Below are 25,513 nucleotides of genomic sequence, written 5' to 3'. Positions count from 1 at the left end.
TAATTTAACGGGGATTCTTGTGATCGAGGCGGTTTGAAACCGCCTATTAAGGAGATCATGAATCAGTTGAAAATTTACAATTATTCAGAAGATTTAAAATTGACTTAGAGACAAGTGTTGCGAGCGTGAATCACAAGCTAAAACCTTAGAGCATTTCAATAAGAAATGAAAATTAAAAAAATCTGAGCAGGTTTCTGGTGTCATTAAAAAGATGTGCATCTAACTAAAGAATTAACACCGAGCGCAAAACGCGAGCTTAAATATACTGACCAGAAAAGGAACCTGTTAAGAACTGCATTTAGTGACCTCTTTAGGATACATATTTCACCAATCGAATAATTGAGAGTGCGAAGCGCGAGCTGAAAATGGGTAATATTCCAGCCTGAAAACTAATCTGAAATGTATACTTTAAGGGAGTATTTTATTTCGAAAACCGGCACATTTAAAAAAAAAGGGAATTTCCAATATTGGAAAAATAGCATTTACCTGGTTTTCTTTTTGTGGTACAAGGGCCCCCTACCCCCGGCAGATCAAACTTTCGCCACATATAGGGCATATTAATCAATAACACCCTTACTTGTATCACAGTTTGTCAGAGTGTGGGGGTGTGTGAGTTTGTGTTTGGGTATGGGTGTGTTCGGGTGAGCTGAGGCGATCGGGTTAGTACAGAGATCTCCTAAAATAATGTCCTTCACTATTGTCGGCGTCCGTGTAAACTCACTTTTTATCTGGTCTTCGACGTCATATCACATTTCAATGGTAGGCAAGTTAATTGTTTACATGTAGGATGTCTGAATTTCAGACTACCTTATATGCAGGGCCGTAGCCGGGGGGGGGGGGGGGGAGGGGGGGTATTCCCTGGAGGAAAAAAGTGAAGGAGAGGAGGAGGAAAAATATTCTGGTCAATTTATAATAATAATAATAATAACAATTTTATATACCGCAAAATTGCCTCTAAGCGGTTAAGAGAAAGGAAAATGAAGTATTAAGGAAACAGAAATAGAAATACTTTGCACAACAAAATGTATCAAAACTAATATTACAATTTACAACATCATGAATAAAGAGATACCATCAAATGGGCTAATAAACATATGATATGATCAATTTAAGATTTAAAAAGCATAACTTTAAATGTATTAACACTGTTAGCATTGCGAATTTGTAGGGGGAGATTGTTCCAAAGAAATGAAGCTGCATAAGAGAAAGATTGCTGACCGTATTGTTTGTAAGAAGTATGAGATCGAGAAAGAAGAGATTGAGAAGCAGAACGTAGAACTCAAACTGGCTGATATCGAGGAAGGAGTTCAGAAAGGTATGAAGGAGCTAGACCATGATATAACTTGAAAGCAAGAAGAAGAATGTTGTAGGTGATACGAGAAGCAATAGCAAGCTAGTGGAGTTTGCAAAGCACATGAGTAATGTGGGAAGAACGAGGGACACATGAAACAAGACGAGCCGCGGTGTTTTGGATGCGCTGGAGCTTTGAGGTCATTTTTGTAGAAAGGCCAAAGAGAAGGGAATTACAATTATCTAAGCGAGATGTGGCAAAAGCATGAATAAGACGATGGGATGTATTCTGATCAAGAAACCTACGGATTTTACTTATTTTTCTTAAAGCTACAAAGGCAGACTTACATATAACATCAACATTTTGAGACATGGAAAGGGACGAATCCATGACAGCACCAAGATTCCGCACTATATTTGAAGGCTTAATTACAGACTGCCCGATCCTTACACTAATTTGCGGAACATCATAACAATACTTTGAATGAAAGTGAACAAGTTCAGTCTTAGAATCATTTAAAGAAAGCTTATTCTGAAATGACCAAGTTCTAACATCCTTCAAACAATCTTCCATTTTTTGGATAGATCAATAGCGATCCCTAGCACTAAAAGTGGTGTATAATTGAACATCATCAGCGTACATCACACATGAAATACCGTGTGCCCTTATAATATCCTGAAGGGGGGATATAAACATTGTAAAAATCAACGGACCAGCCACAGAGCCCTGTGGAACTCCAGACCACAGGTTACGTCTGTCAGAATTCACAGATTTAACAGACACAGTCTGGAAACGATTAGATAAATAAGATACATACCACTTCAAAGCAGTACCACCAAAGTCAAACTGTGAGGATAACCTTTGCTTCAATAAACAAATATCGATTGTTTCAAAAGCGGAAGAAAAGTCTAAAAATACCAAAACGGTTTCTTGCTTCTTGTCATGGCCACATAAGATAAAATTTTGGACACGGACTAGGGCTGTCTCAGTGCTATGGAAAGCTCTACATGCAGACTGAGCAGAATTAAACAAATTATTCTCATCAAGATATTTCGTAGTTTGACTGACTAACACTCTTTCAATGAGCTTACATACAAAAGATAATTACTCAAAACTTCTGGATCTAAATGTGGTTTCTTTAACAAGGGTCGAACTGAAGCTTCCTTAAATTTATGAGGAAAAACACCTGTTGACAATGATTGGTTTATGATAACTGCCAACACAGGAAGAAGTTCATCGATGCACAAAGTGAAAACAGAAGATGGCAATGGATCAAGATCACAGGATGTCTTAGAAGCGCTTCTCATTATTTTTTAAATATTCGACGGTGTTATAGTGTCAAACGAAGCAAAGTAAGAATGGCTGGCCTCACGCAACCGAACAGAAAGTGGAGGTAGGGGTGTTGCATCAATTTTAGCTCTCAGCATTGTGATCTTTTGCTCAAAGAAATCTGCAAATCTGTCTGCAATTTCCTTAGGATTCTCATGCTGCGGTAGCTTAAGAGTCTGGTTACCATGACAAAGTTTTTCGACAACACTGAAAAGGCTGCGTTCATCACACTGGGAGGTCTCATTAATATGATAGTTTAATTTGGCATTTGACAAACGGTCGCGATAAACGCTAAACTGCTTTAGATAAATGACTTTGTCAACAGTCAGACCAGACTTTCGCCACTTCCGTTCAAGTTGCCGTTTTTTCTGCTTTTCTACACGAAGGGAATCTGAAAACCAAGGGGAGTGAGGACGAACAACAATTACTTTCTCTATCTTTGGTGCATGATGATCCAGTATACTCCGGAGTACGCTGTTGTACTGGGCCACTAAAGAATCAAGGTCACTAGTAGGAGAGACTGTAAGAGAAGAACGCACAGTCAGATTTAAAAGACGATATATCCACGGAGCGTAACTTACGATAGCACAGAAATTTCCTCATTGGGGGAGGGTGGGCAATATCAATGAGGCACTTCACAGCCGCGTGGTCAGAAGGAAGCTCTTCAATAATAGAGACGGAAGAAACAAAAGAATCATCACTATCAGTTATTAAAAGATCCAAAGTATGACCAGCAATGTGGGTAGAAGCATTAACATGTTGCATAAAACCAGGAGCAGTCACCATATCACGGAAAAGAATTGCTTCAGAATCTCCTGCCGAGTCCCAATGGACATTGAAATCTCCAGCCAGAAGAAATTTGCAAGGTTGTGACAAAAGCAATTCAACAAAGCTACCAAAATCCTCCAGAAACATTGCGCTAGTAAGTTTATTCTTCTTATTAGGAGGGGGGGGGGCGATAAATGACTACTAAACGGAATGAAGTGCTCATTGAACTAATGTTCATGTCCAAATGTTCAAAAGATTTATAACTTTGACCAACATTGAGTTTCATCTTAACCCCATCACGAAGGAGAACACCAACACCACCAGATCTCGAGTGACCGCGTGGTAAGTGATACAACGAATAATTAGGAAGTGTGTTCTTAATATCAGCTAGGGTGCGAGAATCACGATGATCACCAGTTAACCATGTCTCAGTCAAGACAAAGATATCCAATCGACGACTAATAACAAAGTCACATAGAGCAGTAGACTTGTTTTTAGAATTTATAGAATATGCATTCCACGAAGCAAAACGAAGACGTTGATGATCAGGGATACCAGACGGTGTGGAATTTGAAGGGATTTTTCTTCTCCGACAACCCCCTTTCCTGCCTCTATGAGCGATATGTCTCCTGTAAGGTTATCTATGGATTTCGAGCAATTCAATATGTTGGACAAGAGAAGGAGAGATATGAGATGAATAACCATTATCAGAAGCATCCGGTCGAATAATAATAATAATAATAATAATACTCAACATTTATAACGCGCTTTTCCCACATGGCCCAAAGCGCTAACAATTTCATTTAACTTATTTATACAAACAAAAATCAGAATGACATATTAAATGAAGGCAGTTGCCTAGAACAAAAGGGTTTTAAGGGACTTCTTGAAGGACTCAATTGTTGGGGATTGTCTTATTGTCAGAAGGAGTTTGTTCCATTCCATTGAGGATGCAACGGTGAATGTTCTATCTCCGGTCTGTTTTCTTTTTGTTGGATATGTTAATTTAAGTGGGTCTTCAGAGGATCTAGTTTTTCTACCTGGGACATAAATTTCTAAACAATCAGACAAGTATTTTGGGGCTAGGTTATAGAGAATACTTAGAAGTTTACCTCTACTGTAAGAAGAAACAGGTGATACAGGATATGTGGTTGCATTTTCAGGTCCTGGGTTGGGGTTTATATCACCAAAAACCAAGATATCTACCTGAAAAGTTGATGCTGAGTTAGAGTAGTATATGATCCGTGAAGAGAAGTATTTCACATGATAAAGTTCACAGTCCATTCTTTCTCTATGTAGATTGGGTAGATATTCTATGCTTTCACTTCTATTGAAAGCACACAGAAGCAAAAAGAGGTAAATTAAAACCCCCATTGTGGTATTGTCCCGGGGGGGGGGGGCACTTACATTGACGAGTGGATACCATGCGCGACCCAAAAAACACGTAAAAAGGATGTCTTTTTCACGAAAGGGCACGTTACGTACGTAACGTGATAAGGGTGTCAAAAACACAAAAAATAATGAAAAAAAGGATATCTATTTCGCTAGAAAAATTACGTGTTTAGGGTCGAATTTGCGGGGATGATAAAACAAAATTAAAATGTTTTATAAAGGATGTCCTTTTTGCCCCAACACTTCGTGTTTAAAGTCCGATTTGCGCGAGGTGTAGAAGGTGGGGTCGTACTAACCAAATAAGGTAAAGCCGACGACCGAAGGACCCGTAACAATAAAACATTCCTGTACTTGTTTAGGGGTTCATTTCAGGGAACATTTACCAAGAGTATCGTTTTGTTACCAATACGGCGTAGGCCAATCACGCCCACCAGCCCTACCCTACCGGAAAGCTCAGGGGATCTGCTACCTGCAATAGAGAAACTACTGGATGCAAAGATTGATAAACTGAACAGTCGCTTCGATACTTTAGAAAGCAGAATAGCTACGAAGGTGTCGCAGATAGAAAGTAAGCTGGATAGCTTTGCGGAGTCCTTAAACTTCCTTTCTAAAGAGATTGAAGAAGTGAAAAAGGTAGAAATACACAGAATCCAAAACAAATTGGAAGAGGAAAGACTGAATCGTGAAAAGGAGATAGACAGGATTTCATCTTACATTTGCAGGGAGAATCTTGTTATAATGGGGATCCCGGAGCTCACAGAGAAGGAGGATACTGACAAAGTGGTTAGAGAATTCTATCGGAGAAGCCTGAAAATGGAAGAAGGAGTGATACGAGAAATAGAGCATCAGAGAGTGCATCGAGTACCTGCTGTAACAAAGCCACGCCCTATCAAAGTTCGCTTTCTACGTTATACTGATAAAGTGAAAGTCCAACAGAATGGCCGTCTACTGAAAGGCACATCCTTCTACATCTTGGATGATCTTCCGAAGAGAGTCCGCCTGGAGCGCAGCCGCCAACTCCCAGCTCTTCGAGCCGCTAAAGAAGAAGGAAAAATTGCGTTTTTCTCAAGAGCAGAACCGTGGAAGCTGGTCATCATCGAGAGGGAGGACGAGGGAAGGAACGCGACGAGAGTTAGAAGTAGAAATACCAACGCGGAAAAGGATTCTGGAGATAATCGAGCAATGGGTAATGTTAAGCAATTAACGGAGGAAGGAATGAAAGCAATGGCAAATGTGAATATGAATCATATCGCAGAGGAAGATCAAGGGAAGAAAATAACAAGGAAAGTGAACCAAAACACAGAGGATTTGATCGTGATGGAATGAAGTGATTAACCAACTCGGCGAGTGATGAAACAGGTAAAGAGAATGCTTTCTATACGCCAATAGAAGATTAAGAATAATAACAGTTACGTTGATGATTATAGAAATGTATGAAATGATTTTTGATAACCTTCTGGATGAAAATAAATCATTTCTGATTTGGAGAAACAGATAGTACTTAACTATTTTGAATATGTGTTGGCAATGAGCAGAAGTTATTTTGCAAAATCTCAATGAAAAGATCGATAGTTTTGTCAATTTTGGAGAAAAAAAAAATTCAGAGAAGTGCAGGTGTTTTAGAGATTGTTAACATCAATTCGCAAAACAAAAGAGATACAGAGGAACATCAGGCATGTCAGGAGGATGTTCAGAATCTAAAAATCTATGTAATTTCTTTTTTTTTCTCAGATAACGCAGGACTATCGAGTATATATACAATAAGAATGTTTGTTTATACAGGTTTTGGGAAAAAAAGGATTGATTCTGTTCGGGATTCTGACAGTATTTTGATCTGTTTGGAAGGTGATTAATGTTTTTTTTTTTTTTTTTTTCTTCTTTTTTTATTTAAACAGTTTTAATGGCAAAAATAAAATCATTAGTTCAAGCGATGATGAAACTAGGTTATAACTATTTTGAATATCTGCTGCCAGTGAGCAGAAGTTATTTTGCAAAATCTTACTGAAGAGAATGATAGTAGAGTTGATAACTTTGAAAAGGAAAAAAAAAAGAGAGAAAGGGTGTTTTAGAGATTGTTAAAATTAATTTACAAAACAAAAAGAGATAAAGAGGAACACTAGGAGAATTCAAATTGTAATAATCTATGTTATTTTTTCCTTTTCAGTTATCACAGGCCTATCGAGTATACATGATGAATGCTTTATATACAGGTTTTGAAAAAAAAGAATGAGAAGAATTGATTCGGTATGGGAATCTGACAGTATTTTGATCTGTTTGGAAGGTGATTAGTGTTTTTTTTTAAACAACTTTAACAACAAAAAAGATAATCATTTCAAGCAATGATGGAATTAGGATATAACTACTTGAATATCTGCTGGAAGTGAGCAAAAGTTACTTTGCAAAATCTTACTAAAGAGAATGATAATAGAGTTGATAGCTTTGAAAGGGAAAAAGAGAGAAGTGGTGTTTTAGAGATTGATAAAATTAATTTACAAAACAAAAAGAAATAAAGAGGAACACCAAGATAATTCAAATTGTAATAATCTGTTTTTTTTTCTTTTCAGTTAACACTAGGGCTATCGAGTATATACAAAATGAATGCTTCTTTATACAGGTTTTTTGGGGAAAAAAAAGGATGAGAAGAATTGATTCTAGCGGGGAATATGACAGTATTTTGATCTGTTGGAAGATGATTAGTGATGGTTTTTTTTTTGACAACTTTAACAACAACAAAAATCGTTATTTCAAGCGATGATGACATTAGGAAATGAGCAGACGTTATTTTGTAAAATCTCACTGAAGACAATGATAGTAGAGTTGATAATTCTGAAAAAGCCTATGTAGAGAAGTGCATGATGTTTTAAAGATTGTTGATATTAATTCGCAAAACAAAAAGAAATAAAGAGGAATATCAGAGTATGTTCAAAATGTCGATCTATGCAAAATCATTTGAGATAATACAGGCCTATTAAATATACAATGTTTGTTTTTATTGGTTCTGAAAAAGAAAAGATTTGATTCGGTCGGATAATTTGACAGTATATTGATCTGTAACCTTCTGTTATGTGGACGATTTGAGAATTTAGTATCTTGTAACATTTTATCTAGATTAACGAAATATCATCGATGAAAGCTTTGAAAAAAAATAGTCGTTAAGTAAAACTCATAAAGGATTGCTATCAGTGTGCGGTGAACATGATTGTGTACTGAGAAACAAGAAATCGTTTAAGTTTGCGGATTCATGAAACATTGGCGTGTTTGTTTTTCTGCATATTCTTATTATAGATACAAAGAATGTGCTTTTATAATACAAATCTTCAAGGTAATTTCATATCGAAACAAGGTGTTCGGTTATCTTTGAAAAAACAACAACCAAGTTTTAGAATCCCATATTTATTGCATGCACGGGATTATTATGTAAATCGATTTACGAACACGTTGGAAATGGGTATACACTGACAAACATCTGAATGTTGGGAGGGTTGACATGCCCTATTTTTTTTAATATATGCAAAGTAGATATGAATGAGAGGTGGAGTCAAACTTTTTTCTTTTTTTTTCTTTCCACAAGTTAAAAGAAACAATTTGTTCTTTGACATGATGGGGTTTTTTTACGCCTACTATGCATACAGTTCAACGTCCCCATCATTCATTATTTAACGAGCCATGGAAATGTTCTTAAACGTTCACTGAATTAATTTGAATTTTCAATTAGCATGTAAAGGAGGCATTGGTGAGAATCAACCTTGCAATAGTAACCTTGACTTAATTTGCATGTCTCCAGTCATGAAAGCTGCATTGAAATTTAAATGTTTAACAAGTGGGCGTGGCAACTTTTCTCAGAATAGATTCAGACAATGCATTACGTCTATTAGGGATAATTCATCATTCTCTTTATTTTTTTTTTCTTTCTCGAAGAACCGAAAATGTGTTGGATTTCTGTGTGTATGTCAATTGTAAATTCCAAACAAGAATATGGTGGATGCTCGGTTACAATTCAAATACTGAGATGCAAAAAAATCCAATAAGGAATCGATGGTTCTAAAGCAAGAAGCTGAAACTATTTAAAATCTATGTCATTATGTTTCACTGTTCAACCAGTTATAAAAATGTTTTAAACGTTTTGCTAACGTAACTTCCACTTAAATTTGTCTGTCGGTATGCAGGGCTCTATTGGTAAGAATCAACATTACTATAGTAATCTCGAAGTTATTCAAGTCACAGACATGCTGGTGGCATTCAAGTGGTTTACATTTTCTAACGCTAAACAAATGGGCGGGGTTATTTTTTTATCTTCTTTTCTTTAACTTAACGAAGAATGTATAATCAGACAATGTAGCACATTCAATGATATAGTTCATCAATTTTCTTTTTTCTCTGAAAACCAGTTATTGTGTGTGCTTGCATCTATTGCAAAATACTTAACAAAATATTTTGTTTGTTCATAACCGATGTTATACTTCAATACTAAGATACAAATATTCCAATCCTTTGTGAAAAAGTTTAATCTATTTTAGACAAGAATCCATTTCATTCAATTTGGTTAAAATCATTATGTTTCACTGCTCAACCAGTAATAGAAATTTTCAAACGTTCACTGACTCCTACGTTAATTGATCTGATGGTATGCAAAGTAGTTGTTGTAACTTGCCTTAGTAAACTCGCAATTTGACATACCAAGTTATTTGTTTCAATCAAATGTTTTTGGTATGAATTGTAATGGTTTTTAGTACAGTTCACCGTACAAGCTTTTGTGCATGAAATCAATAAGAGGTGAAACACCCTTTAATCTTTGTACAATAACTCCAAATGCTAACTTGGAAAAAAGAGAGAGGAATAGAAAGAGAGACGGAATTTGACACATTTATTCATTGTTATCAACACCCGTTTCCATTGATCCATATATGTAGCGCACCAATCAATTGTAAGAATCATTTGCATAAATGATCGGCTGTGGGTTCTTGAGACATCGAAGTTTTTCCCCCTCCTTTTCTCTCTCCAGCTCTCTCATTCTTTTTTTTTTTCTTAAAGAGAGCATCAAAGCATTGATACATATATTTTTTCTTCGAAAAAGATATTCATCGTTGTATAAAAGAGGTTGTAACGATCATGTCCAATGCTATTGGCAATTTGAAAAGATTTTTTTTTTTTTTATTTTTATTTATTTTTTTTTTTTTGAATGGTTTTGGCTGCTGTGAAGTCGGTTTTTTTTTTTTTTCTCCAGAAAATAATCTATTTCCTTTTCATTTCTATTAGATTATGCCTTTTTTTATTAGGCTGATAAGAATGAATCGGGTTTATTGTTTAAGTATTTATGATAAATAACCAAGAGCATCGGGTGTTAAGGTATAGGGAGGGGTGGGCGTTACACAATTTAGAGTGTCTTATGTTTGAGTTAGGTATGTCTTTTCGTGGTCAGTTTTTGTCTGTGTCGTTTTTCTTTTTTGTTGCTTGTTTCTTTTCTTTCTCTATCTTCTTAAGGTCAGTTTGCAGTGACACTTTGATCATGATCGACTTCGAGTGGGGTAGACCGTGGAGGGAGCCATCCATTTCTCATCCTATGTAGTGTCTTTTCAACATATCCTTAAATGAATAAATCTGTTTGTAATTTTATTTCTTTAAATGTAAGGGGGATTCGAGAGAAAAATAAGCGACAAAGTATTTTCAAATGGTGTAAGGACAAAAATGGGCATATAATCTTTTTACAGGAAACTTTTAGTACTCAAGAAATAGTTAGGAACTGGAGTTCATTGTGGGAGGGGAATTGTATTTATAGCCATGGTACAAACCATGGTAAAGGAGTCATGATACTTATTGCTCGAGGGGTCAACATAAAGATAAAACATACAATTATTGACCCAAATGGCAGATACATTTTCATAATCGGTCTGTTGCAAAATCAGCAGGTTGTACTAGGAAATGTTTATTTTCCTGTAGGAAGTAAAGAACAGGAGCAACTAGATTTTTTGCAAAATATTTCCCAGATTTTGGAGGAGAAAGAATTTAAAAATAAACCTTTTATTATAGGAGGGGATTTTAATATGACGAGGAATATACTTTTAGATTACAAAGGAAGTAGCATTAATAAAAGACAATCTAGGCTTAGTATTGATTTTGAAAGTTTTTTGGATAATCATAAGGCAATAGATATATGGCGATTTAGAAATATCGATAAGATGCAATACACTTATCATCAACAAAATCCTTACATGCAGAGCAGATTAGATTACTGGGTGATATCAGACATTTTTGTTGGAAAAGTATCAAAATGTGAAATAATACCGGCTTTGTCGCCTGATCATTCTGCAATAGAATTAAATGTTAATTTTGCCATTACTCACCCTGTTATAAAGACAGGATACTGGAAATTCAACAATAGCCTATGTTACGATGAAGAATATGTTAAAAGAATGAAAGAGGAAATAACTCGTCTAAAACTTCAGCTGTCTGAAGAGATTATGGATAATAGAATACTGTGGGATTATGTTAAAATGGAAATTCGAAATTTCACAAGAAAATATTCTAAGAAAAAAGCTAAAGAAAGAAAAGAGAAGGTTGATAAGTTAGAAAAGGAAATTATGAAATTGGAAGAGAAAGTTCAATTACAGCAAACATCATCGAACACAAATTATATTTTGATTGATCTTTTGGCAAGAAAAAGAAGTGAGCTAAAAACAATATATGCGTACTTAAATGAAGGTATAAAAATCAGATCTCGAGCCCCATGGTTTGAAAGTGGAGAACGAGAAACTGCATATTTTAAACAACTGGTAGATTATAATGGTCGGAAAGGTTTTATTAAAGAACTTAAAGTTAATGGAAATGTAATTAATGACGAAACTAGTATTTTAAAAGAAATAAAATAATTTTATTCTTCCTTATATTCTAAAGGAGAGGTAAAACCTGGTGATTGTTTTTTTCCTAGTAACTTACCAAAACTAAGCGAAAACCAAAGAAATCATTGCGAAGTGAAAATAAACCAGGGGGATTGTATTGAAATTTTAAAAGAAATGCAATTAAATAAATCACCAGGAAATGACGGTTTAAATGTCGAGTTTTATATTACATTTTGGCAGGTAATAGGTGACCTAGTCTTAAATGCTTTTAATGATGCTATGAAATATAAAGAATTGTCACCTTCACAAAAACAAGCAATAATTACAATTATACATAAGGAAGGTAAAGATCCGATGTTTATTAGCAATTATAGACCAATTTCCTTGCTTAATGTAGATTATAAAATCCTAACCAAAATACTTTCTAAAAGAATTAAGACCATTTTGGATAATATTGTGTCAGGCGACCAAGTAGGTTACTTAACTAATAGGAATATTGGCGATGCTGTAAGAATAATAAACGATATGATTTTTCATACATCAAATTTTAATAAACCAGGATACTTAGTTGCAATCGATTTTGAAAAGGCGTTTGACTCAATTTCACATTCCTTCCTTCAAAGGGTGCTTAAATCGTTTGGTTTTGGGCCGATTTTTAGTAACTGGGTTAATGTTCTTTATACCAACTCGCTGAGTTGTGTCTTTAATGGGGGAAAATCGACCGGTTATTTTGCAATCGAGAGGGGGCTAAGACAAGGGGATCCCCTCTCCCCTTACCTTTTTATACTTTGTATAGAATGTTTAACGCATTGTATTCGTAATGATAATTTAGTAAAGGGTATTCGATTTGGTGAAACGGAAATTAAACAAATACTTTATGCTGATGATATGACTATATTCGTAGAAGATTTAGATTCAGTATATAGACTAGAATTAATTCTTGAAAATTTTAGGAAGACATCTGGACTTAGGATGAACAAAAATAAAACGTTTATTTTGCCTCTAGGACCCTCTGTAAGCCTTACTCACCCTTTCCCTTTTGGGAAACAAGTTGATATGGTTAAAATTCTCGGTATTGTCTTTTCATTAAATCCTGACGTTGCTGAAGAAATGAATTATAAAGAAATATTAAGCAAAATTAAAAAGTTTTTAAATTGGTGGAAACAAAGAGATCTAACTTTGTTTGGAAAGATTCATCTGCTAAAAACATATGCATTTTCTAAATTGATTTATGTAAGTTCTTTAACGCCTATGCCGGAATGGGCTTTTAAAGAAATTGAAGAAATTTGTTTCGACTTTTTATGGCGAGGAAAAGATAAAATTAAAAGAAACACATTGTATCTGGGATATAAACAAGGGGGAATAAAAATGCTCAATTTTAAACTTTTTGTAATGGTACAGAGAGTGATGTGGGTCAAAAGACTGGTAAACGGTGACCAGAAAGTGAAATGGAAAAAATATTTCAAATTTCTGCTAAGACCATTAGGTGGTAATTTAATTTTTTACTGTAATTTTACACCTGATATGATCAATATAAAAATTCCAAAGTACTACCAGGAAATGTTAAGTATTTGGTTTAATATAACTGTGTTCATCAAAAAGGACATAAGTAATAAAAGAAATGAAATTTTTTTCAATAACAGGTATATTAAAAATGAAGGAAAAGCGTATTTTCATGAAAATATTTTCTTAAAAAACACATACAAATTGCACCATATTGTAGATGAACACGGTGAACTTAAATCAAATACTTATTTTAGATCTATGGGTGTAAATGACGACGAAATAGTAACAATTAATGAAATATTTGCACATGTTCCTGTAGAATGGAAAGTCGAATTAAAAAATAATACCTTAGTTGATGGTTTGAAGATTGAATTTATTTTCTTTAAAAATATTTTCCAGTTTGAGTCAGTTTGTTCAAAACAGCTGTATAGATCATGTATAAACAAGATTGCCGACACTCCTGTCAGTTTTTACAATCTCGAATCGTCATATAACATGTCTGAAAAAGAAATTGAAAAAGTATTTTATCGTCCAAGATTTTGCACATTAGATAATAAGTTAAGAGAGTTTCAATATAAATTATTATACAATATTATCTTTGTTAACCACCATTTATATAGGTTTCGATTTGTATCGAGTAATGAATGTTCTTTTTGCGGTAAAGATGAAGAAACTTATAGACATATTTTTTACGAATGTGAAATGGTTAAAGTATTATGGAAATTGTGTAGCAATATATTAAAATTTCCGATTCTTAAAAGCTTACAGTGGAAGGATATCCATGTTGGATTAGAAGAGACAACAGAAAATAGACAATTATTAAATCATATCATTTTACTTATCAAATTTTTAATATATCACGGAAGGGGGAATCATAAACTACCAACTGCTGAAGAGATACAAGTAAAGCTTTTTAAAAGTAAAGAAGAAGAAAAGAAAATTGCTATAGAGCGAAAAACATTAACACAGCACTATAAAAAGTGGGAACACCTAAAAAGCAATTGATTAAGTAGGATGAGGAAGGGATGGCTTTACCCGGTTTGCACACGTGCGGGGTTGGCTGGTCTGTCTGTCACTATAAACTGTCCGCTTTTCTTTACTTTGCATGTTACTTATCTCCTTTCTTTCTTTCTCTTTTTTTTCTTTTTCTCTCTTTCTCTCTCTCTCTTTCTTTCTTTCTTTCCTTCTTCCTGCTTTTCTTATTTTTTGTATTGTTTTTGTTTGTATTGTCTAATTGTTTTGTGTCTTGTCTGTGTGTGGGGGGGGGGGGTTGGGTGTGAGAGCGATTTCGTTCTTTTATGGGCGTGTGTGGGGAGTGAGCTCTCGAACCCTTTCCGGTTTTTTTATATTATAAATTTCATTCAGTTTAATCAATGTCGAGCAATCAATTTTCTGCATAGCTATTGTATGATTTTGTGAATTTATATTGGTTATTAATTGTTAATTTCTGTTACTGAATTTATCCACTGTATATCATATGTTAATACCATGACATGTACGATTATTTGTATTATGGATAATTATTTGTCTTTTGTGAACAGTGTTTTGTTAATATTGATTTGTAATATTTTACAATGTACCATTTCTTTGAACTGAATGATTAATAAATATTATTACAAAACAAAAAAAAATACTTGTTCAAGGTAGGGTTTCACACGCCAATACTTGTTAAGGGGCGCATTTTCAGAATATGGAAATTACGTGTTTAGGGTGCTTTTCGAGACCCCATGGTCGCGCATGATATCCACTCGTGAACGGAAGTGCCACCCCCCCGGTGGTATTGTTACTGTAGAGATTAATGACATGAAGAATCAGCACAGTCACAGGTCCAACGAACATGAAAGGCTTTGATGTCCATGTACATGTACTAGCCTTGGAGGATGTACTGAGTCCACTAACCAGTTCAGCCAAAACATGAAAATATATTTCAATTAAATGTCAAATTCGGCTGCATGAAAGTATCCCAAAAAAGTCTTGGAGTTTCCATGCAGTACAATAAAGCTTCTGATAAACTTTCTAGTGCAAAGTAAATAGCAGAAATCACAAAATATGAAGAAGGATCAGATAGCTAAGAGAGTCGCTTGTTAGGCGCACACCTCTTAAACTCATATTATATACAGATGATTATGCTCACGATTCGATTTTTGTAGCTTTCAGAGAGATACGCGATTACGCATCCTGTTCATGATTACAAAAAGTGCTGAATATAGAAAAATGTTCAGCTCGCGCTACGAGCTCCCATCATTTTATTAGAGATGTATATCCCATTCCTGAACTCCAACTAACAATCTTTGAAATATCCACTTTTCATGTCAGTCGGCCACTTTGCCTATATATATATATCAAATATTGAAAACTATTTGCATTCGCATTAATTTTTTAGTAAGAAAAGGAGTTTAAGTTGCTAGAGCTAAATCGCCCATGCACCGAAATTCTGCTCGCTTCACTCAGGGGGGCAGAACCGGGGGCAGGGGGGTCGGGGTACTAGACCCAACAAATTCACGTAGGAAAAAATGCCCTTTTTCAAAATGGAAAATACCCTTTTTTCAGAATGAAATGTACCTTTTTTTCAAAATGGAATACCCTTTTTGAAGTAAAAAATAATACATTTTAGGTCAGAAAATTACAAAATTTTGGGCTCGCGTTTATTAGCACTCCTCGCATCAATTACTTTTTTTCCAAGAATGCTTAGAATGTCCAGTTTTCAGGTTAGAAAATCGGAAAATTTTGGCTCACGTTTCGTGCTCGCATCAAGTATTGTTTAATAAGGAACTCATTTTATTCTTGATTACAAAAATGCATAAGATGTCCAGTTTTCAGATTGGAATATCACAAATTTTAAGCTTGCGCTTCGGGCTTGCATTATTTGACTCGTTCTCTATTAAAAGTGTGCCCAAAAGCCCTGTTTTCACATTGAAATATAAAAAAAATATGAGCGCGCTTCGCGCACGCATCATTTCTTTGCAAGAAATTATTTATTGTATATATATCTTCTTCTTTATCAAAAAGTCCATAAACTGTCAATTATTTTTAGATCGAAATGCAATAAAAATAAGTTCATGCTTCGTGCTCGCATCAATTGTTCTTTCAGATGCCAATCTTGATAATAGGTACCAAAGATGCTTAAAATATCAAGCTTTCAGATCAGAAGATAGAGAAATATCAGCTCGCGCTTGCTTTATCTGTTTGATGAGATTCGCCTCATTTTTCTCCTCATGAGTCACTATAACCAATTTGAAACAGGTGCTATTTTCCTGTTTTCAGGTCAGTATATTACAAATTTTAGTTTCTGCCTTCTGCTCGCAGTAATTGTTTACTTTAGATACGCATATACAAAAATTACTATGAGAGTTAAAATTATTGTTCAGGTGTGAATGCATACAATATCAAAGAATTTGATCTTGTCCTCGCATTATTAGGCGGCCGATCGGGGAAAATGTAAGGGAATTCCCACCCCCCCTTCCGCATTTGGGAAAGCTGGATCAGCCCCGGGAGGTAACGGAACTGATCTTGAACTACGAAGGGTTCACTCTTTTTTTTATTATTCGGAACCCCCTCATAGAAAATAATGGCTTCGGCCCTGATATACACGAACAAACAACACCCATATATGAGCATCTCTCACGCAACATACACACACATAGGCCTACTGTTCGGTGGATACGAATTAAAATGCATTCCATTTTTAAATTTCACGGGGATTATGATAAAATAGAACATTAAATGTTAAGCTGTTATCATTTTTATCGTCATTAACATTGTCAACACTAGGCGTAACGATCAATAAAATTTTATTAACATTTATATTCTTTATTACCATTTTTAATATAATCATCATTTCGATGTTTATGATCATCATTAGTATTATTTTTATTTTCATTACCAGCAGAAGCTGATATTAAAAATGACATCCCTCCAATACAAATCCTATTATCTGGAGGTAACTCGCACGCGACCAACACACTTAATTCCCTTCATCCTTAAACCATTTGCTTAGGCAGCAATTGCTTAGATAAAATCGAAATTAAGCCTATGCTTGATCCGGGCGCCTATTCTTAATGCAATACATGCTTTGGCCACAAAACAAACATGTATCATCATTTGTTATTACTATTATTGCATAATATCGTGTTATCTTGTAATGACAACACCGCTTTTGTTACCAAAATGAATTAATTTCATTTTCGGAAATACGAACATTATTTCGTTTTCGGACTCACAAACCTTCGGAATTGCGAACCTCATTTCTTTTTCGGACTAACGAACCTTCGGAATTACGAACCTTATCTCGTTTTCGGATTAACGAACCTTCGGAATTACGAACCTCATTTCGTTTCCGGATTAACGAACATTCGGGATTACGAACCTTCAGAAATACGAACCTTCGGCATAACCAACCTTTGGAATATCCGAACCTTCGGAATAACGAAGCTTCGGAATTACGAATGTATGCGGTTCTACTGTGGGGCTCGCATTTCCCCGTTGTGCTCTGCGGTGTGTATGGCTAAATGTGCGGCTCGTACAATAATTAGGCAGCATGGTGAAATTGGAGTTCTAAATTACATATCATGCTAACTGCAGCGAGTTGACAGCGGGAACAAGAAATTTCCCAATCAATGAATTTTCTTCGTTTTTCTAAATATATCCAAAACACCTCAAAGTTCAATTGAAACAAAAGTTAAAAACTAAAGCACTTTTGATCGTTCGGCCCACGGCTTAATAGGGCTTCGGCGGAGGAAAGCCGAACGTGGCAACTGGCAAGGACGGATAGACGACATATGAGGACGCTATGCGCGAAAGTTGATTTGGAATGTTTTCGGACAGGCGAGTCATATAAATAACTAGCATTCTCGATACAAATTCAATCTTAACCTGATTGGTGTTTCATATAGCTGTTCTAAGTTAAGAGCGACTTTATGAACGACCGGTACTCCTCTCTTGTGGTAAATACTATGCACCAAATATTCGTTGGCAATGGTTTAGTGCGTAAGGATCAAATTTCGTTCTTATCCGTATTATTAAACTAACAGCTTTTTGAAACCGGCGCTTGCCAACGTATATTCTGCAAAAAAGTGATTCGTTTATTATTATCAATTTTTGTTTGACTAATGAAGAAAAAATAATATATATGCATATTGACAACAGGAACATTTCTTACAATTGGTCGTCGTTGGTTGTTGCTGAACCATGAGGATCGTGGTTGTTGGCTGTAGTTGAATAAAATAAAAAAGGATGCAAAATACATTAATGTTTTAAAGCAGGATCTGGTGTCCTTACTATATGAATGTTATCAGTAAGTACTGCATTTATCTGGTTATTTATTAATAGCGTGTACAAAATAATATTTTATGGAACATAACTTTATACACACAGACACTGACGCACGCACCCCCCCAAACGCACACACACATATATATATATATATAAATATATTTATATATGTATATATATATATATATATATATATATATATATATATATATATATATATACATGTATATAGATGTGTGAAATTATACATGTACAGCTGCTTTGGCAATTCTTTTATTTAAACATTTTGTGAAATAAATGGATGAAGAGAACAATGGTAGGCGTAGCTTAAATCAAGGTTCCCCAGAGCTATCTGCCTTTTGGAAAACTTGGTGATGCCGAAAAATGTCTCTGCCGAAAATAGAACCCGGGCACCAGCTTTGTACGCCGGTACCTTAACCACTAGACCAAAAAGACGGGTTGATGGCCAGGGCGACCCCGATCCGTTTGACCGTCAGATAGACAGATTTTCGACACGATACCAATTATAATTTTCTTTGTCGGGTATAGGTGGGTTTTGAACAATTTTGGTGGATTGTCCTTGTTCAAAACCCACCAACACCCGACAAAGGAAATTATAACTGGGAAAGTGTCGAAAATCTGTCTATCTGGCGGTCAATCGGATCGGGGACGCCCGAGCTACTAACCCGTCTCTGTGGTCTAGTGGTTAAGGCACCGGCGTTCAAAGCTGGGGGCCCGGGTTCGATTACCGGCAGAGGCATTTTTCGGCATCACCAATATTTCCAAAGGGCAGATAGCTCTGGGGAACCTTTATTTAAGCTACGCCTACCACCGTTCTCTTCATTCATTTCTTTCACAACATATTCAAATACAAGAGTTGCAAAAGCTGTTGTACATGCATAATTTCACACACACACACACACGCTTTGTCAAATCGTTTTGGAGACGAGATTGATTTTTCGAGGGTGGTAAATTAAAACTAGTGGAGCAGTTTGGTGTTCTGAAGACTTTTTTTGCTGAAGAGCTTGCTGTCGTGTCAACTTGGATGCCTTGCGTACAGCACTTGCTATTACATCTTCCGGGTAACCCTTTCTGCGGCCGAAAGAGACAATTTCCTTATATTTGGCATGGTAATCAGCATCGCTGGTGAATAATAGGCGAAGCCTTGTGAGTTGTGAGTAGGGCGTCGAACGTTTGCAGTTGGAATCATAATTCAGGTAATAGTGTGCGTCGGTCTCCTTGCAGTGTTAGTGTCCGTCAAGGTTGATTGTGCCAGTGCCCAAGTCTGGAGACCTCGGTACACCAACAATTGCCGAGGTATCAGCCTCATATGCATCATAGCCAAGATGTACAATAAGCTAATCCTCAATCCTATACGCAGTGTCATCTATTTCAAACTCCGCATAAATCAGAACGGCTTCCGCCCCAAGCACTCCAAAGTTGCTCAGATCCTCACTCTGAGAAGAATCATTGAAGGTGTAAAGGTTAATCACCTACCATCCACCATTACCTTCATCGGCTTCAGGAAAGCCTTTGATTCCATACACACAGAGAAGATGATGAGATTATCAAGGCGTATGGTATCCATCCAACCACCTGAGAGCAATCATAAGGATGTACAATGATACAAAGGCGAAAGTACAGTCCCCAGATGGTGAGACGAAGCTGTTCGACATCCTCGCCGGTGTGCTCCAGGGAGAAACCCTCGCTCTGTTCCTGTTTATAATAGTCCTAGATCATGCACTGAGAAGAGCAATGGTGGACGGGAAGAAAGAAGAGCTAAGCATCATCTTTACACCTGCAAATCTCGGAGGCATCCGAAGGAAGTCCTAGATGACCTGGACTTTACAGATGATATAGGTTTTGTGTCTTATACCATAGAGCAAGTACAGGAACTCCTCTTCAGGGTAAAGACCGAATGCAATAAGGTTGGTCTTGGACTAAATGGCCCCAAAACCAAGTACCTGACCTACAATACTGAGGACCATGCACCACTCAGCACCCGGGAAGGTGTCATCCTGGAACAGAAGGTTGGCTTCAATTATCTCGGATCCTGGGTCTTTGAGACAAAGAAAGACATTGCAGTCAGAAAAGCACTCGCCTGGAAAGCCCTAAGTGGCATGGGCAGGATATGGAAGTCAAGCATGAACCCAGGTCTCAAGAAGCGGTTCTTCGTTTCTACAGTTAAGGCCATCCTGCTCTATGGATGGAAGTGTTGGGCCCTAACTGTGTCCACGGAGAAAGTTCTCAATGGTACCTACACCCGCATGCTGCGGAAATCCATGAACGTTCACCGGAGCTCCCACACCCCTAATGAGCAACTCTACGGTGATCTTTCCAGGGTAGCGAATAAGATTGCTGCCCGGAGGCTCCATCTAGCCTGCCACTGTTTCCGACATCTTGAACTGAGCTCACAGAAGCTCCTACTTTTGGAACTAACCCATGGAACAAGAGATTGGAAGGCCACATATGACCTACATGGACGTGCTAAGGAGGGACACGAGAGTGACAAGCACCAGTGAGCTGGCGACCTTGATGGCCGATAAGGATGTGTGGAGGAACCTTGTGAGCTTCCAGCTGAAGCCGCCTTCAGCAAGTATAAAGCAAAGCAATGTTGATATTCAAGAAAAGTACTGTCTGAACTCATGTGTGAATCAAATGGGTGAGTTATTGAAAAACTCATTGAACATAGTCACATCGTCAATAGAGCATGTAGTAAGACAAACAAGGTCATCAATATATCTCTTCAGCAGAAGTGGCATGGGACCTTGGTAGTTCTTGAGTATTTCTTTTTCACTAAACCTTCAAAGAGACGAGCATAACAAGGGCCCATTTTTGACCCCACTGCCATAATTTTATTTTGTATATAGCAATCATCTCCGAATTGAAACGATGGTAATTTTAGTACAGGTTCAGAGGATTAAAGGTTAGTTGAGTCACCAGGAAGATCATCTGTTAGAAACCTCTATAGGGAATGCTGTACAACACGTAGACCTTCCCCCATCGTGAAGAGATATACCGGTTTCCGTCCGCTGGGAGAGTGACAGATTAATACGAAGGCGTACGTCTTCAGCATGGATACGAGTGGCGTGAATATGCCATCCAGACATTTAGCATGGGGGATGAGTGTCTGGACAATTCAAAATGTTGAAGCCTTCTTTTCTGACTTTGGGTTACAAAACAACAAAAAATATGAATTCAGAATTTGTAATATTCACTTTTGTTCTCTATAATATTGAATAACACTTTGTACTAAATATTAATGAAACTTATCTTGTAAACTTTTAAAACTGTCAAAATCGACTGTGTGGACACAAAACCTGTGCGGAGACACAACAATTAGGTAACTCGGTAGGTTCTTCTTAATAAATTTGGGGCAGGGGGTAGAGTACAGGTCTGTAAAAAACCTTTAGCAAAGGTCGAGTGCAGAGGGAGTAAAAGATTAGTTCTCGAAAGGCAATCAACAGTTTCTTTGACAATCTTCTGATGCTCATCTGTGAGATCATTTTCGACTCTCTAGTAAACCTCAGGATTGTTGAGCTGTCGGTCAGCTCCACTGATGTACAAGTCACATCGCCAGACAACAACTGCCCCACTCATATTTATCTTACTGGGATAGGCTATACAACAATTCGTGGAAAAGGTGAATTTTGATATTTTTTTTCTCAAATTCTTATAGCTTTCTGGAACAGACATCATCCTTCAAGCTAATTATTATGATTACTTCCTATTTTGCCCACATGTGCTGATGTCATATGCTCGATCTCGAAATTCTTATTTAACTTATTCGGCCACTGGATCAATAAATGTTTGAATTATAATGTTTGCTTGAATAGTGGTTTTAAAAGGCGAAGGCAGCAAATATGCGATTAGAACTTGTGAATTTGTTGATAAATTTCTTTATTACATACAAGCCTTATGATGAATAAGTTAAACTGGAATCTGTAAACATTACCTTGTTGCAAAATTTGACGGATAAATGTCCAAACTTCATAGTTTTGTATGTTTAATATTGTAATTAACTTTTATAATTTCAAGAGGAATTTTAATAGTTATTGCACCTTTAATATGATTTAAATATCATACTTTATCATAACAAATGAATAAATATCATTACCACTTAGAAGCATATCAACTAGTAACTCCGATGTTGTCCGTTGCGTGAATATGAATTTCAAAATGTCATCATTTTTTCTGACAGCTCGTGTATCCACTTTGAACGAGACAAGTTCTCTTCCTAGTTGGCGTAGCTGCGACTCCTCTAGAACCTTTTGTCAAAATAATGAGATTAAAAACAAAATCAGGAACATGGTAAGTCAATAATCATCGAGTTGGAATATCGGGAGAAGACTTTAATAGACGAGCTAGCTTTGCAGATACGGCTTGAGATTCGCACAACTCGACATTCGCATTAACAATAATAGTTTTTAACGAAGAAAAGTAAGAATCAGCAAAGGAATTGATTTGTGGAATAAATATGGTGAAAACTGATGATTAATCAGGGACGGATCCAGCCTTCGCCAATAGGGGGGCCCGGATTTGTATTTTCAGCCAAATTTTCCCCAAAGTTGATTATTGTTTGTTTCTTTTAAGGGGTAGTCCTATAGTCACTTATAAGCCTTATAATGATCTCATAAGCCTTATTTAAAAAGTGCGGGCGCGTTTTTTTTTATTATTTCATGTATTTTGTCGTAAAATCTATACATTCTGGGCAATATTTGTGATCCAAACGAGATGTGTATCCAAAATATTTTTTTATATTTTCTTTTGATAGGCCTATACGTCTTTATCTGATAAAAAAATCTGTTAACGGCTGCTTGTTAGCCATGTAGACGTTACATATTTCAACTATCAAATAATGCGAGCGCAAAGCGAACAAAGGAAATTAAAAGCACTTTTTGTAATCGCGAAAAGGCTAAGTATATAACTAAACAATGGGAAAAATCGAAATTTACACTTAAAAATGGGACAATCTATTCATGGTTGGTAAATCAAGAAAAGGATGAGTAATTTGAAATCTTTCTATACACAACAAAAAAAGTAAGTCCCCCCTTAAATAATTTCCGAACCAATGCAAGTTTTTAATATATTTTTACATGAGCGTGTAGGTAATTTTATAGGCTACCCTCTGAGTAAATGTTATGGACGTATTTTACGTCATGTTTCAGTGAGCACCGTCAGAAGGCAAAAATGTCACTTTTCAAAAGTCACAAGCCAAATATCATGACTTTGATTCCATTTTTATTGGAACTAATTCCACATTCTCATCATGAAAAATAATCAAAAGGCTTGTAAAAGGTACTTTCTAAAAGACGATAAAACTTTTCTGGCTAAATTTCACGGTTGAATGAACACAAGTCCAAATTGGCTATAATTGGATTTTTTACACATTTCTATCAATAAAAATGATAGAATATGATGACAGTTATTTTTGGGAAGAGTATCTTCAACAATATTCATTGTTTCACGGTTCAATGAACATTTATTGAAAACAAAAGATACGATTTTCAAATATCATAGGCAAGTATTGTTTCATTTTGGTAACTGAAAATGATATTTTCTCAACTTTTTCGTTATGTTCATGACCAATTAACATGCTTCAATGATTCAAAGGCGTTTAATTAAACATTCACGCTTGAATGAACATGTGGAATGTGATTAGCTCTTTTTTACGTTATCGGAAAAAATGCAATTTGTAACTATGGATATCTATCACAAACCTCCTTGCATGGTTCATTTGATTTGATTTTTATGAAAATCCCGATGTTTAATGCATCAGTGAGCACACAATATTCGAAAATTATGCAAATGAGAAGAAAGTGCAAGGCCTTGGCCCCACTCTGTGCCGTATCGAATTGTTATTTTGGTGTGCGCACATTTGGATAGTGTTACACTGAAGCCATGTGCGAAGTTTCATGAAATAACTGTTGGCAGAAGTAACAAAAACCGTCCATGAAACAAACCCTCATTTCATATTTGTTAAAATGTTGACTTCCTCTCTCATAGACTTGTGTACATTATGGGTGCATATGTTTAAGAATAAGTAACCCCCTATTCAATGTGGTGGAACTTTTTTCAAGGCTGTCTTTAGCAATGTCATTTAGTAGTAATGTTTATCAACCTATGGGCAGAATTCTGTGCAAAAATGAAATCGATTTGTTTATTTATGGATGAGTGAGCACACATCAAAGTGGGAAATTGGGTATTTTCAATGTCACAGACCCATTTTAAATGGTAATAAAGTGAATATTGGGGGCAAATTCGGTTTCAAATGTGACTTTAATTGCTGTTGTTTTTATCATCCATCATTTCTATCACCACACACTTTCCGAAGTTTTAAAATTGTCATGGTTGAGCGAGCACATTCGAAAACTTAGGAATAAATACTCTTTATACTGCATAAATTTATTTTTTCTTACAAATTCTCATGATCAGTTTAATTTATGGACAAATCAGTGGTGGATCCAGAATTTTAAAATGGGGGAGGGGCCTATAATCGGGGAAGCCACCAACATTTTCAAATTTTAACATGATCTAACAAGTTGTAGAGGATACTACCATAAACCCCTTTTGATGATACGTCACTATACAGGGGCCGCGGAATGGTTTTCAAAGTGGGGGGGGGGGGGGCTGACCATGCAAAAAATCACAATCGTATGGTCATTTTGACAGATTTTTGTACATGCTTTTGGAAAAAAGTGGGGGGCTGAGCCCCCCCCCCCCCGCGGCCCCTGCATTATTGTGCTCACTCAACCATGAACATACGATATCAAAATTGTGTGTGGAGTGGCTAAATGATGGATAGTAAAACAGCATTAACACCATAAAATTCACCTAAAAACAACTTTTGCCCAGCTTTGTATTTGCACAATCTGAAAAACGACTCTTGTGACTTTCAAAAATTGTCATTTTTAATTCAATCTTTAATTACTCATGCATGACTCAACCAATCAATCTCATTTTCCCCGATGAGTTGCTTAATGAGTGTAGAAAACCACCTACGAAATATCATATCTCAAAATAATTCCGTTCAAAAGTTACAACTATTTGATTTAGGGGGGACTTACTTTTTTTGTTGTGTATATATTGATAGTGCGAGTGTGGAAGAGGTGTAGTGGTT

At 36.1% G+C, this 25,513-nt stretch overlaps 1 protein-coding gene across 1 annotated transcript in view; it reads right to left on the bottom strand.

The window, feature by feature from the left end:
* Positions 1 to 22,657, bottom strand: part of LOC135157596 (uncharacterized) — a 32,333-nt gene extending 9,676 nt beyond the window's left edge. Inside the window, exons 1-2 of the mRNA XM_064113869.1 lie at positions 22,511 to 22,657; positions 18,281 to 18,329 (exon numbers count right to left, since the gene is read on the bottom strand). Coding sequence (XP_063969939.1) covers positions 18,281 to 18,329; positions 22,511 to 22,523 — 62 coding nt within the window. The 5' untranslated portion in view covers positions 22,524 to 22,657. The remainder of the gene's footprint in view (positions 1 to 18,280; positions 18,330 to 22,510) is intronic.
* Positions 22,658 to 25,513: the final 2,856 nt, after the last annotated feature.

Source organism: Lytechinus pictus, chromosome 19, assembly GCF_037042905.1.
Source record: "Lytechinus pictus isolate F3 Inbred chromosome 19, Lp3.0, whole genome shotgun sequence".
NCBI lineage: Eukaryota > Metazoa > Echinodermata > Echinoidea > Temnopleuroida > Toxopneustidae > Lytechinus > Lytechinus pictus.
This window is presented reverse-complemented; position numbering and strand designations above follow the sequence as displayed.